The sequence below is a fragment of the Melanostigma gelatinosum genome (genome assembly GCF_949748355.1).
Source record: "Melanostigma gelatinosum genome assembly, chromosome: 4".
Classification (NCBI taxonomy): domain Eukaryota; kingdom Metazoa; phylum Chordata; class Actinopteri; order Perciformes; family Zoarcidae; genus Melanostigma; species Melanostigma gelatinosum.
The window spans coordinates 1734371-1749990 of NC_136637.1; the positions used below are offsets into that span (position 1 = coordinate 1734371).

Below are 15620 nucleotides of genomic sequence, written 5' to 3' on the forward strand. Positions count from 1 at the left end.
TGCACTGTATATTCACTGTAGACAGTAGATATGTGTGCACTGTATATTCACTATAGACAGTAGATATGTGTGCACTGTATATTCGCTATAGACAGTAGATATGTGTGCACTGTATATTCGCTATAGACAGTAGATATGTGTGTACTGTATATTCGCTATAGACAGTAGATATGTGTGCACTGTATATTCGCTATAGACAGTAGATATGTGTGCACTGTATATTCGCTATAGACAGTAGATATGTGTGTACTGTATATTCACTATAGACAGTAGATGTGTGTACTGTATATTCACTATAGACAGTAGATCTGTGTGCACTGTATATTCACTATAGACAGTAGATATGTGTGCACTGTATATTCACTATAGACAGTAGATATATGTGCACTGTATATTCACTGTAGACAGTAGATATGTGTGTACTGTATATTCACTATAGACAGTAGATATGTGTGCACTGTATATTCACTATAGACAGTAGATATGTGTGCACTGTATATTCGCTATAGACAGTAGATATGTGTGCACTGTATATTCACTATAGACAGTAGATATGTGTGCACTGTATATTCGCTATAGACAGTAGATATGTGTGCACTGTATATTCACTATAGACAGTAGATATGTGCACTGTATATTCACTATAGACAGTAGATATGTGTGCACTGTATATTCACTATAGACAGTAGATATGTGTGCACTGTATATTCGCTATAGACAGTAGATATGTGTGTACTGTATATTCGCTATAGACAGTAGATATGTGCACTCTATATTCACTATAGACAGTAGATATGTGTGCACTGTATATTCACTATAGACAGTAGATATGTGTGTACTGTATATTCACTGTAGACAGTATATATGTGTGCACTGTATATTCACTGTAGACATTAGATATGTGTGCACTCTATATTCACGATAGACAGTAGATGTGTGTACTGTATATTCACTATAGACAGTAGATATGTGTGTGCACTGTATATTCACTATAGACAGTAGATATGTGTGCACTGTATATTCACTGTAGACAGTAGATATGTGTGCACTGTATATTCACTATAGACAGTAGATATGTGTGCACTGTATATTCACTATAGACAGTAGATATGTGTGCACTGTATATTCACTATAGACAGTAGATATGTGTGCACTGTATATTCACTATAGACAGTAGATCTGTGTGCACTCTATATTCACTATAGACAGTAGATGTGTGTACTGTATATTCACTATATACAGTAGATCTGTGTGCACTGTATATTCACTATAGACAGTAGATATGTGTGCACTGTATATTCACTATAGACAGTAGATATGTGTGTACTGTATATTCACTATAGACAGTAGATATGTGTGCACTGTATATTCACTGTAGACAGTAGATATGTGTGCACTATATATTCACTATAGACAGTAGATATGTGTGCACTGTATATTCACTGTAGACAGTAGATATGTGTGCACTGTATATTCACTATACAGTAGATATGTGTGTACTGTATATTCACTATAGACAGTAGATATGTGTGCACTGTATATTCACTATAGACAGTAGATGTGTGTGCACTGTATATTCACTATAGACAGTAGATATGTGTGCACTGTATATTCACTGTAGACAGTAGATATGTGTGTACTGTATATTCACTATAGACAGTAGATATGTGTGCACTGTATATTCACTGTAGACAGTAGATGTGTGTGCACTGTATATTCACTATAGACAGTAGATATGTGTGCACTGTATAGTCACTATAGACAGTAGATATGTGTGCACTGTATATTCACTATAGACAGTAGATATGTGTGCACTGTATATTCACTATAGACAGTAGATATGTGTGCACTGTATATTCACTATAGACAGTAGATATGTGTGCACTGTATATTCACTATAGACAGTAGATATGTGTGCACTGTATATTCACTGTAGACAGTAGATATGTGTGCACTATAGACAGTGATACATTTTAAATGCACTCTCATATTCCACTATTATTCCAGATATGACAATATTCCCAATTTGAAAGTGTTCATGTAAAGATCATATTCCATTCAGATTTTCTGAATTCGGCCTTATTCTTCATGGATCATTTTACAATTACAACATGTGTGATACGTCATTATTCAGGCTTTAGGACTATTCTATGGACATGTATACAGAGCATTCGGAATGTGCGTCTTCAAGGGTTTTTACGGCACTTTGTGACACACAGCCTCTTTCCTGTTTACGACCAGCTCTGTGCGTTGAACACAAACCAACTAGCCAATAGTTTATAAAGCTGGAGTAGTGATGCATGTCCAAAACAAAAGACGGAAAAACACACCTACTTTTAAACATTATGAAGGATTTGGATATCAACAGGTTTTTAGATATGCGCAAATATCACAATGCCGACCTTTTCAAGAAGGTGTTTGAAGGAATGAAAGAGGGAGGCTGTGTTCACACGGTCCAACAAGTCCTCCACCGCTGGAACACTTTGAAAAACAGATTCTCCCGCAAAGAAGCAAATGGAAAATGCCGTTCCACTTTTCCATTTGTTGTCATGATAAACGGAACGTCAAACACAGAAGAGAATGACGTCGACGTGGGATTCACTGGCCCCGGTGATGGGATGTAGCATGGGCTCATTATACATTAGAAAATGCATGGCTGCATGTAAAAGGGAATATTAGTGGAACATTAATTTGCATTAGCCATGTAAACAGATTATTAGGAGTATTGTCATTTTCGGAATACGGGTAAAAAAAACGGATTATTTGGTGCATGTAAACAAAGTCATTGAGCATAGTACATTGGAATTAACGAAACATGAGTAAAATAAGCCGTAATGACCAAATTAAGACTGGAACCAGAGATTATTATCATTATTTATTAATCTATCAATCATATTTTACAATGGAAAATTAATAATTGAATCTATAAAATATCAAAAAAGTGACAAATGTCCATCAGAAGTTTTCTGAGCAGACTCTTAAATGATGTGCACTCTGTCCAATACCTTGTGAAATCTACAAGTGGCTCTGTACTGCTGCTGTTGTTTTACCTGTTCAGGTCCTGCGCTGTTGCCATGTGGACCAACGCGGAGGTGCACTCTGGTCTTCCAGACCTGTTTGGACTGCGGGTCTCGGGCGTAGACCACCGCCACAGATTTTCCACTTCCCACAAGGCTGAGGCGATGAAGGGTGTAGATCGCACCGTCCTCACTCACCCTGAAATCAGACGAGTCGCCAATCTGGAACCACACCTTCCCTCTACCGCAGTCCACGAAGCTCACTGAGAGAGAGAGAGCGAGAGTGAGAACGAGAGCGCGAGAGAGAACGAGAGACATCAGAAAGTAGAAAACCCACCCATCTCCTGCGTGACGTGCTGTGTGCTTTTCCATCCCTGCTGAATCTATTGTCAGCAGAACCTATTGTCATTTATCTTACTAAAATATGTTGTCAAGATTTAATTAATCCGACATGTGAAGCCACATTTCATGAACATTAATAGTAATGGGTGCAAAGAACATTTACATTTTTCAGATGTGCCATAAAAATGTTGGTTTGAATCATTCAACCAGTCGTGGAAAATGTAGATTTATTCCAGGTGTTGGATTCAACCTCTTCCACACCAAACTGGGAAAACCATTTGTTTCCTTATTTAACAGCTTCATTGTTCCTGATGGATCCCATCACCGGAGCTGGACAGAGGTTTGTTTGTTTTTCTTTGTTTTTAATTGAACCTTGAAACAACATCCTGGCACCATCCTCCACAACTCCTGACTCAATAGTCGCCCAGCGGTGCAGCCTAGGGAAGTTGAGAAAGGTTCAACTTTTCAACTACGAAAATGTCTCTCGACATGTGGGAGCAACAACCTGGAGACGACCAATCGTGATCGCTTTGATTCCTTCAGGAAACAGAAGCACACTTGTGTTCATGTAGCGGACAGAAGAGACTAAAAGCTGATTCCCAATTATCTCCATTCATGTCTTTAAAGTGCTTTAACTGAAATTAAATAAGAAAAATTCTGGAAGTGAACTACTTGATCTGCGGTATAATGGTAAATAGTTAATGGACTGTACTTGTATAGCGCCATTCTAGTCTACCAACAACTCAAAGTGCTTTAACACTACATGTCATTCACCCATTCATACACTGATGCACAGGTTTAGTGTCTTGCTAAGGACACATTGACATGACTGGAGGAGCCGGGGATCGAACCGCCGGTCTTCTGATTGAGGGACGAGCCAAAGCAAATAGTTGCTCAATCACAGCTATGACATGCTCAATGCCCAACATGCCCGGGAGCTTCAGGATCATGAGAAAAGGACTTTAATTCTGCATGTGTGAATACTGTAAAAGCCATCGTTGCAAAGCCCACAAAAATCGTATTATACCAAATATGTCAGACAGAACTTTGGGGAAAAAGTGAACTAAATGATGCTCAAGACATCTACAATATTGTTATTGAGCCATCATGGAACACATCATGCAGAATAGCATGTGTGAAGCTGTCAAGCGGTGCAGAAAGTTTTTTTCTAAAGCTGCTTAAGGGGAAATTTAAGTGATAAAAAAGTGGACGCTGAAGAAAAAAGGGGGAAGAGGGAAGGAGGGGGGGGGAGTGCAGACTTATCCAACACACATTCTCAGAGCTCTCCGGGTTCTCTGCCCATTTCATTCCATCACTAATGAATCTGTAGATTACTTTTATCAATTAATCAAGTCATCTATAATATCCCAGAGCCCAAGGGGATAAATTAGGTTGAGCTTTCAACATTTTAAAAGCAACTCAAGTTATAAATTATTCAAAGTGAAAGATGCAGCTCAGATCTTCTGGCTGAGGAGGATGGGAGACTAGAAAAAATGACTTATTGGGGTAATTCTGACTGATGATTGGCGATGTTAGAGGGGTGTTCATTATTTACATAATTATTCTCATTTCCTTTGAAAAACATATTAAAATGATTATGGTGCGACTTTTGCAGGGATGTGTACCAAACAAATATGAAGTGTAGGCCAGGACATCTCTGCAGCACCACAATATTTCATTTAAATTGCTATTTTGACACACATTCAGCCTTTAAGAAATATTGTGCCTCCTGCGATTTGTAAATTGTAGAAGGCCGTATTGTGATTTAGATGGAATTTGATTAAAGTGCAGCCCGAGTGTCTAAGGTAACAGAACAATCACATGCTACTGTGTGTGGACACTGCGTTTTTTAAAGACGTAGGCTACCTGACTGAAGTAAGAGCTGTAGGCTCGTAAATAGACACTTGATGCCTATTTTTCGGAGTATTTGCTGCAAATACTAAAAGTCCCAGTTCCAAACTGTTGCGATGCTCTGCGTTAAGTACTGGTTTTATATGCATTAAAGTTGAACTGTAAGAACACGGTCCACTCACAATCGTTCCTTCTCCACCACAAGTGATCCGCACAGGGAAGAGTTTCGTATTGACACGTCATCAAGGAAGTTATGGCATTAACTTCGACTTAATACGTTTCCCTCCTCAATTGCGACAATAACAGCCTGAATGTTCTGCACATTCCTGGCTAACTACCAGGACCACTGGTGTCCCCGTCAGGCTGTGAAGTACCCATGCATGGTCCATGAAGCATGGAGGCCTGGACAGTGTCTTCAGGCACACATTTAGCTGGGTAAGTGAAAACCTTGACCTACAGGTGGCACTAGAGGAACAATCGGGGGAATCACAAAAGTCAGTCGGACTCATGGTCAACAGACATCAGACTGACAGAGATGTTGCCATCAGAGCTAAACTGCTAGCATGGCTAAGAAACAAAGTTATGATACAGATTAGTTGCCATCTAATTAGTTTCTGATGTCTTTGCACTGGCTTCCTGTCCAACAAAGAATTGACTTTAAAATCCTGCTGTTGGTTTACAAAGCACTGAATGGTTTGGGACCAAAATACATCTCTGATCTGCTGCTACCTTATGAACCATCCCGACCCCTCAGGTCGTCTGGGACCGGTCTACTTTCTGTTCCCAGAGTCAGAACTAAACATGGAGAAGCAGCGTTCAGTTTTTCTGCTCCACATATCTGGAACAAAGTCCCAGAAAGCTGCAGGTCTGCTGAGACCCTCAGCTCCTTTAAATCAAGATTGAAGACTTTTCTGTTTGCTGCTGCCTTTAATTGAACCACATTCAATTCATATATTAATCAATTTCCTGCATTTCTGCATTTTACGACTGCATTTTATTTATTGCACTGTTTTTTAATGTTTTAATGAATGTTCTTAATTGTTTTTAAATCTCCTTTTCTTTTGCCTTGTGTTTTGATGCTTTTAATGGTTTTATGTGAAGCACTTTGAATTACCTTGTTGTTGAAATGTGCTATACAAATAAACTTGCCTTGCCTTGCATCGAAGTTTTGCAAATCCAGATTATTTTGACGACCAGGAACCAGATCCAGAATGAAGCCGGCAAAACTAAGCTAACCCGAGACATTAAAAGACACTGAATCCTCTCTGGCCTTCTGTCTCTAACGGTTTAGTTTTCACACCTTATTCACAGTGGATTTTTAGCCATGTTGCTGTAGTTGATTTGAAATGTGCTTGATGGCTGGATGGAAATAGCGCTTATGAGACGGAGAAAACAGAGACAGGAAGAGAGATGGACGGAGAGAGGGAGACTAGGAGAAGGTGACGGTGGAAAGCTGACCACAGGCGTTGTGGTGAGCAGCAATAAGAATCGGTCCTTTTGCTTTGTGGTCTCAAGTTCGGTGTTTTGCTGCCACCATTTTGGTTTCTGGAGAATGGTTGATAGACATTATTGTATTCATCACTGATGTTATATTTTAGTTGCTAATTTCTTCTGTTGTATTAACACAGTTTCATTCACATTGTTTTACTACTATTACTGTTATAGCTTCATGACACTTTTATCATGTTATTATCTTGAGCGCATTGGTCTCACATTGTGAAGTTGTTGAATAGCTTTTGTCTTTTCTGCTGTTTTACTCAACAGGTGAATTACACATGATACATTAATGTATGTTGAGCTCGTGATCACACGAGTCCTCGATGTCCATTTGATTTTTGATCCTAATCGGCAGACCTGATGAAACAAATGCAACATGCTACAGCCAGTCACATGAATATTAAGACATCTGAAGTTGCTACAGGTGAGTATTCTTCACTTCTCATTCTTTTGTCTGTTTAAAGAGACACTCCACTGATTTTACATGAGGATCAAGTTTGCTTGTCATGAGGAGTACTACTCAGGCGGTACAATCGCGGGGCAAAGGAACTGAAAGATGTGGGTGTTTACCAGGCAGGAACGGTCTAATGAAAAGACTCCAGTAAGTTGCATTATGGGAAATATAGGATCCAGTGTTTTTTGGAGATTCAGCTACACTAGGGACTATAAAACAGGATATCTCTGCCTCTGCTTCTTTGATTCAAACCATTCTTTCAAACACATTTCTCCTTCAAGTTCCCCAGCTTTATGGAAGTGCAATACTTTGAGGTATTGACATTCCTCTAGTGCCTGGTCCTATTTACCCCTTGACAAACATTGCAGAAAGCTTTCTCAAATAACTGATGGCTGGATTTTCGTGAAATTTGTTTAGGATTATTGCGGTCACCAGGAGACGACTCTATAACCCCCCCCCCCCCCTTTAGCACCACCGTTAGGTCATCATGAGAGAAACTCCCAATTGGCTGTATATTATCAAATGTACAAAGCGCATTCATGTTTCCCAAGGGATGACCCTTTTCCGTTTTAGACACTCCAGAGTATTTCCTATGATCCACATTGTTGACTCTATACACTAAATGTAATGAGGATGTAATATGCTTATCACAAGCTAATGTTCCCAAGTGATTTCAATAAGTCCACCCCCTCTCCTGTAATGCTACGCTCAGGACAAAGTTCATGTTTGAACCCCTCTAACTGGATAAGTTGCAATATTGTTTGTCCCATCAAAGATGTGAATATAGTGTGTGAAGAATATTTCAGCATCTGGGGAGCTTCTATGGCTTCAGTCTTGATATGAAAGATCACACATGAGACTTAACCAACAGTTATCTTCCTCATGGAGATGATAATAGTGCCTGGTGGGAGACCATCAAGACCAAATAGTTGAATTCAATGCGATGCACTTAGTTCTGATGGATAAGATACAGTTTGAGAGATTTTTACTGCAGAACTCTCTCAGTGATTCTCAAACTTTTCTTTCCTTAAACAAAGTGACTGTCAAGGCGTGCACATGGTGAACAACTCAACTAGAAAATGATTTTAGCTTTTTCAGCTCGTTTGATTTGATTTATCATCACAAACCGCCCGGAGCTTGAAATCTCTTTAATAAGTCACAAGAAAACTGAATAAAACAGACAGGATGTGAATTCATTAAGACTTTTTTAATCGGGTACATTATCTCGGAGAGCTCAGGGCTCCGGCTGAGAGGAGCAGAGCGTCTAATGATCCAGATGTTGCTGCGTGTTGTGCATAGACTTTGACCAGAATATTTCGGAGGATGAAACTTCAACGTGTCATTTCTTTGCGTTAATGATTGAAGGGACAAAATCTTCACATAGTTTGATACCTTTTGATTGTGTTTGTGTATTCTATTCTATCGATGGACATGCTCACGTCTTGAACAGAAGAAATTCAGTTTAATTCTTAAAAGCCTTTAAAGCATCGTGGTCACTACAGTGGACAGCTATTCAAAGACCTTTTAAAGCATTGTGTCTGTCCATCCGTCCCATTCTCGTGATTACGATATCACACAAACACTCTGAGGGAATTTCTTTAAATGTGGCACAAACATCTACAAAACACGTTTTTGGCCACAACTCAAGAGTTAATTTGCTAATTTTGACAATTTCACATGAATGTCTAAGAGGATAAAATGACAAAGTGAGTACATTTTGGACAGACATGGAAGTAAACTGCAACATTGCTGGTTGGAGGAGGCATACAACCCGAGGCAGTGATTGTAGTCTTGTACATGTATGGGGTTGGATGGTATAATATCAGCAACCACACTGGCCAGCCTTTGTCACAGCAAGACACATTTCTCAAAACCAAGATGGGCGAAAACCTGACATCTGGCTATATTTAATTCAAACTGTTACTGTGACTTTAGAAGATAGATGATATGTTTCTGTTATTTTTGTATTAAATTAAATTGAAGAAATAAACATTTTAACAGGGGGAGGTAGGGAGTGGCTGAGGGAGGGAGAGGAGGGAAGAGAAGAAAGAGAGCGACTCAGGAGCGAGGTTCAATGCTTCTGTATTACATTGAACAGTATTAGAACTGTAGATCTCCTCAATTACAAACTTAATTCATGTTAAAAAACTCCCCTGACAGGATCCTGACTGAGGTTTCCATAATTCATACATGAAAGGCTTTTAAGGACCAACAATATCAGAAATGTATCAATATGACGAAAGTAGCCCCACTTCTGAGACACTGGTCCCAATAACTGCGAGTGCAAGAAGAACCAGCTCGCTCCAACAACCACGTCACCTCACCCCCCTCCCACGCAGCTGTAATATCCTCCACTCTCTCTGATGGGCTCTACCAGCTCTGTGTAAAGGCTCATGCATTGTCCATGACCATGTTCAAAAACACTCGTGCTGCTACACGGTGTTAGAGCTGTCTGGGTCGCAATATGTGGAGGGAACTGGGGCAGAACTAAGCATGGGGCTTTCACATGTTGCTGAGCAGCGGCGGGTGGTCCCCGGCTTAACCGCTCACATTCTGCCAGCGCAGCACAACAACGTGCACCGAGATAACCACGACAAACTCGACAGCGTCCACAGATCAGGGGGCCGTACTCTGAAGCCTCTGTGTTGTAAGAGCAGATAACAAAGTTTGACTTTGTTCTTTCCTATTAGCTGAACAAATTGAGCTTCTATTGCACAGAAACATTTCACGATTTATAGTTTTCTGCCAACCGGCGGCATGGCTCTAGGAATGGCAATGTCTGTCTCTTGATCTTTCTGTTTGTCAGCTCACCACTTTGTACCAATCTGAACTACTATTGGACAGAATGTCATGAAGCATGGTCCCCAGGGGATTCATCTTAATTGCTTTGGTCAGCCAACAGATTGTTCTTCTGGCTTCAGCATTTGGTTAAAGTTCTCATATATCCGGTGAAGTATCTCAACATGTACTAGATTGCTTGGCACAGCATTTTGTACAGACATTCATGGTTCCCAGAGGACTAAGGCTACCGGCTACTTTAGTGGTCCTCTAGCAGGTTTCTGTAACACAGTTGTCAAGGCAAAATTCCCCCATTTTGAATGTTATCAGTCCATCACATGGTCGTGATTAGTTGTAAATACCTCCATTTTAATGTCTGAGACGGGATTAACTGCACCTACAAGCATGTTGTGAATTGAAATGGTCGTAGTTTAAGGCTTAGTGCACACGTACACAGGTCTTTTTCTAAACAGGGTATTTCCTCCCTTGTTCTTAAAAAAAAAATCCACACAAGAACTGTTTTAAAATAAATCTCCGTCCAGATGAAAATGCAAAAACAAATGTAACTCTGTCAAGGCCATCGGGCAGGTCGGGTTTTTACACACAAACACAATGCCGACGTTGGCAACGTGGTCTGTGTCGTGTTGGATACTGAAGTAGTGATTCACATTCTGGCGCCTCTGCTCCTCAATATAGCGGAAGAGTGACTCTACATTAATTTGCCACGTCTGGCTTTCGTGTATATACATAATAAGAAAAGTACATTAAATTACATACGTTAAACTGCGTATGCTAAGTTATGCATGTAATAAGTTACATACATTAAATTACACACGTAAAGTTATGTACATTATAAATTACGTCCGTTAAATTACACACGTAACGTTATGTATATTATAAGTTACGTACGTTAAGTTACATACGTTAAATTACACACGTAAAGTTATGTACATTATAAGTTACGTACGTTAAATTACACACGTAAAGTTATGTACATTATAAGTTACGTCCGTTAAATTACACACGTAAAGTTATGTACATTATAAGTTACGTACGTTAAGTTACATACGTTAAATTACACACGTAAAGTTATGTACATTATAAGTTACGTACGTTAAATTACACACGTAAAGTTATGTACATTATAAGTTACGTACGTTCAGTTACATACGTTAAATTACACATGTAAAGTTATGTACATTATAAGTTACGTACGTTAAATTACACACGTAAAGTTATGTACATTATAAGTTACGTACGTTAAATTACACACGTAAAGTTATGTACATTATAAGTTACGTACGTTAAATTACACACGTAAAGTTATGTACATTATAAGTTACGTACGTTAAATTACACACGTAAAGTTACGTACATTATAAGTTACGTACGTTAAACTACTTACGTCCCGACTTCATCCTTTGCTGCCGTCAAATTTCAACAGCCACTAGACTTGAGCTCGCCTTCTTGTACATATCGGTGATCAACCATGGCAAACGAATGTGAATACGTGTGAATCCACTCCGTCCACGGTTACCTTTCACAATAAAAGCCCTACACATAATATTTGCAATTAGAGTATTTTGCATTTTGCTGACATTTATTTGTCACGCCCCTGTAGTGGCACTTAGTTTTGTTTACATGTTTCATTGCATATTTTCAGTGTCTGCATCTTGGGTCCACGTTATTCTGATCACCTGAACATTCTTACATCTGCAGAGATAGATTTATAAATGCTGTGTTTTATAGAGGCCTGTGGCTAACAGATGTCTGTTTCAACTAAAAGCCTAGTTATTACTGTAGTCGTGGTAAATAAAGGAGAGGTTACAGTATCTGCCAACATATACAACGATAACGATATATCTGTGATAACCCAATTACGGCCGATAAACTGGCACATGTACGCATTGGTAGGAATTCATAGTCGTGTTTGTATTCAGAATGGTGAGTGGGTAATGGTTAGTAATTTATGAAGCCATAATCAAATTTGAAATGGTTCAAAACTGTTTTACATCTTGAGACAAAGTACTGGCAAAGGAGGGCTGTGAGATGAATGAATATAATCAAATGAAGGGGGCCGAGTCTGAAAGAGCTACTCGATAATGGCGGAGGTGCATTTCACAAGAACCCCAATCCTGAATGTGCCAAATGAGTGCAGCTTGATCAATGCACTACCGGGATCAGATCAATAACCTCGGCGGCGGGTGGGGCGGCTCATGAAAGTTCAGCTCACACACTGCACTACAAGCCTTACCCCCCCCCCCCCGAAAGGGAAGATGGAGATAGAGAAGAGGACGGAGCAATCGATGAAAACAACTAATACGAGCGTTTAAGATTTAGCTTTGTTAACAAAACTACAACTAAATGTTTGCCAACAACCTTCTTTTTCCATGACTATTTAACATGCAATATTGTTGGCGAAAATAATATCAAAATGAATGCAGCGGTTCCATTTCCTGTTTAGTGCGTATTTCAGAAGCATCAGCACACCATGAGCATTAGTCAGGAGGCTACTTACTTCCCAATGATAATAACAGGGTGATATTTTCGACCAAAATGTCCACTAAAACTATTCTAAAATAGTTACTGTTGTCTCTGACTGAACTAGACTAAAAGGACAGGATGAGTTGACTAATACGATAGAAAATAACATTTGTAAATTTAACTATAGAATTGCCAGGCCTCAAACGTGATAAGGCAAGGCAAGTTTATTTGTATAGCACATTTCAACAACAAGGTAATTCAAAGTGCTTTACATAAAACCATTAAAAGCATCAAAACATAAGGCAAAAGAAAAGAGAAATTTAAAAACAATTAAAGAAACAGTGTAAGAAAGATAAGAGCAGTATTTTCCTCAGATTGTTAAGCAGTGAGAATCCCATTGAGAACCAAAGGGCCATCAAAACTCTCCACTGACGGCAGACTAATGAAACCGCTTGAAGGGCCAGCAGCGCCTCAGGGCTGGTGAGGACCGGGCCAGTTCAGGGTTTACTGCTCCCACAGCACGCTGGAAGGATTTCACTGGTCAGACATGTGATAGGAAAACACAACTGATCGAAAAGCCCCGACAAACTCAAGTCACTAATGTAATGAAGCAACACATTTGATTTCCAGTTCATTATTATTTCGGACAATGATCGTTTTTGGTCATACAACAGTTTTCCTGCTCTCGACATGCGCTAAATGCTAACAAGTTGAGTTTGCTTTTCCACGACGGTTTCCAAGGTCCTGTCTCACAAAGCAAAGTTCAACTTACTCAGGCTTTCTTTGAGGTATCTGGATAATCACAACATTCTGTAACATCCAGGTGATCCTTACCTGGTTTCATGAAGCTGGTGACCAACTGGCTGTCTTAACTCTGTGTTCCCCAATCCAGCTAGGAGCTGTGTATAGGTCTTTACATCCAAAGTCAAATCAGTGATGTTGAACATATTCACATAAACTGGCTGCAAACTGTAACCTCAAATCAAAGTAACATGTTGGAGCAAAGGCTGTTTTATGGAGTGATTTTCTTTACTGGCGGAGCTTCACGACAAATGCTGATGCTAACATTTGCTAATTGGCGCTTTAAGTTCAGCTGAGGCTGATGGGAATGTCATTAGTTCTGCGGATATTTGGTCACAAACAAGTATTGGGCAAATTTAAGTTTTGACCTGATGATGGTGCTTGGTGAAAAGTCAGAGGATCACCAAATGACAGTTCATCCTGAGGAGAAGTCTGGACCAATATGGACCAACCAAGAGATATTACAAACACGTCCTGTCCTAAATATCAAGTCCCCAAAAAACAAATACCCAACGAACAAATAGTTAAACATCAGGGCCAGCCTTACTGTTTACTTTCTCAGGAAGCTATTATCAGATTAAACGTAGTGACGTCGTTGGACTGTCCAACAACTGTAGTCCAACACACAATCCTGCTGGCCGGTGTGGAGGCGTGTCGATGAACACACACACAAAAAGGCACGTGTGGACGCACACACACACACACACACACACACACACACACCCACACAAAGGGTCGAGCAAAGATTAAAAGACAAGAAAGAGAACTAAACGGGATTAAAGCCTCACTACTGAATCCTCCAAAACTATTTTCTTTCTGCTAAATACTCATAAACACTGACGAACTTTAAGGCTCCCGGCAGTCTTAATGCATTCGTACGTGTGTGCGTGTGTGTCTCGTAGTGACAGCTGGGTGTTGCTAGATAAACTCCTGGCTCGGAGCGCAGCCACAGGCCAACTCCCTTCTTCCCTCCGACAACCAAACCCAAGCAGACAGAATATAGAGAAGATAATACTTCATGAATATGAATTTAATTAGGAGGCTCCTGCCAGGACCAGCAAACAGAAACGCTCATTGTCCTTCAATATTGCCACTGCAGCTTATCATCTTACAGTAGGTAGTATAGTTGTTTCACAGGGATGGATGGTAGCGATGGGAAGTTCCCATGAAGGCTTAAAATACTATACATTGAGAATTTAACACTAAATCCGTTATATTTGGATTCATTTACCTGAAACGACTTCCATTTGTTTGCCTTTTCAAACACGAGTCGGATTTATCTGAGCTTTCAGAAAAATGACTATTTTTAATAATAATTACTAACTATTACACGTTAATGGGGATGCTATTTACGAGTCAGAGACTGTCATTATGGTAACTCCCACATGATACAAAACACTTATCAATAAATTAACTTATCACTGGCAGGACTGATGTCAATGCACCGGGATGTGTTGGACTAGAACAGCAAAGCTGCTAGAAAAGCAAAAACTGAAGGAAAAAATAAAGTGTCTCGCACCTCGACTGAATGTTAAGCACGAGGACAGACAGTACTGGAAACTGGTCTCAAGTGTTGATTCCAGCAGAAATGTGCTATGTTCACGAATAGCAACCTCACAGATGTGAGAATATGTTGTTTGAAACCAGTTCACTGAATATCTGTGATGAGAAGACACACCTTGAAAAAAGAACAGACATTACACCTTTAAAAGCGAGACATTACGTTGAAGACATTACGTTGGAGACATTACGTTGGAGACATTACGTTGAAGACATTACGTTGGAGACATTACGTTGGAGACATTACTTTGGAGACATTACGTTGGAGACATTACGTTGAAGACATTACGTTGGAGACATTACATTGGAGACATTACGTTGGAGACATTACGTTGGAGACATTACGTTGGAGACATTACGTTGAAGACATTACGTTGGAGACATTACGTTGGAGACATTACGTTGGAGACATTACGTTGGAGACATTACGTTGGAGACATTACGTTGGAGACATTACGTTGGAGACATTACGTTGAAGACATTACGTTGGAGACATTACGTTGGAGACATTACGTTGGAGACATTACGTTGGAGACATTACGTTGGAGACATTACCTTGAAGACATTACGTTGAAGACATTACGTTGGGCTCTGGGAGATTGCAATTGACATTTTTTTCTCCACAATTTTGTGCCTTCTTATAGATCAGGGGTGCCCACACTTTTTCGGCTTGCGAGCTACTTTTAAAATGACCAAGTCAAAATGATCTACCTACATTAAAAATGCTGAATATCTATTTATATATATCTATATATATATATCTATATATATATATATAGATATATATATAGATATATATATATATATATATATATGTTAGGGGTGTAACGGTTCAC

At 39.6% G+C, this 15620-nt stretch overlaps 1 protein-coding gene across 1 annotated transcript in view; it reads right to left on the reverse strand.

The window, feature by feature from the left end:
- The window catches only part of LOC306776223 (cadherin-2-like), a 111398-nt gene that overhangs the window by 64862 nt on the left and 30916 nt on the right, over positions 1-15620 (reverse strand). The window contains exon 3 of the mRNA XM_079266842.1: positions 3051-3280. Within this exon, the coding sequence (XP_079122968.1) occupies positions 3051-3280 (230 nt within the window). The remainder of the gene's footprint in view (positions 1-3050; positions 3281-15620) is intronic.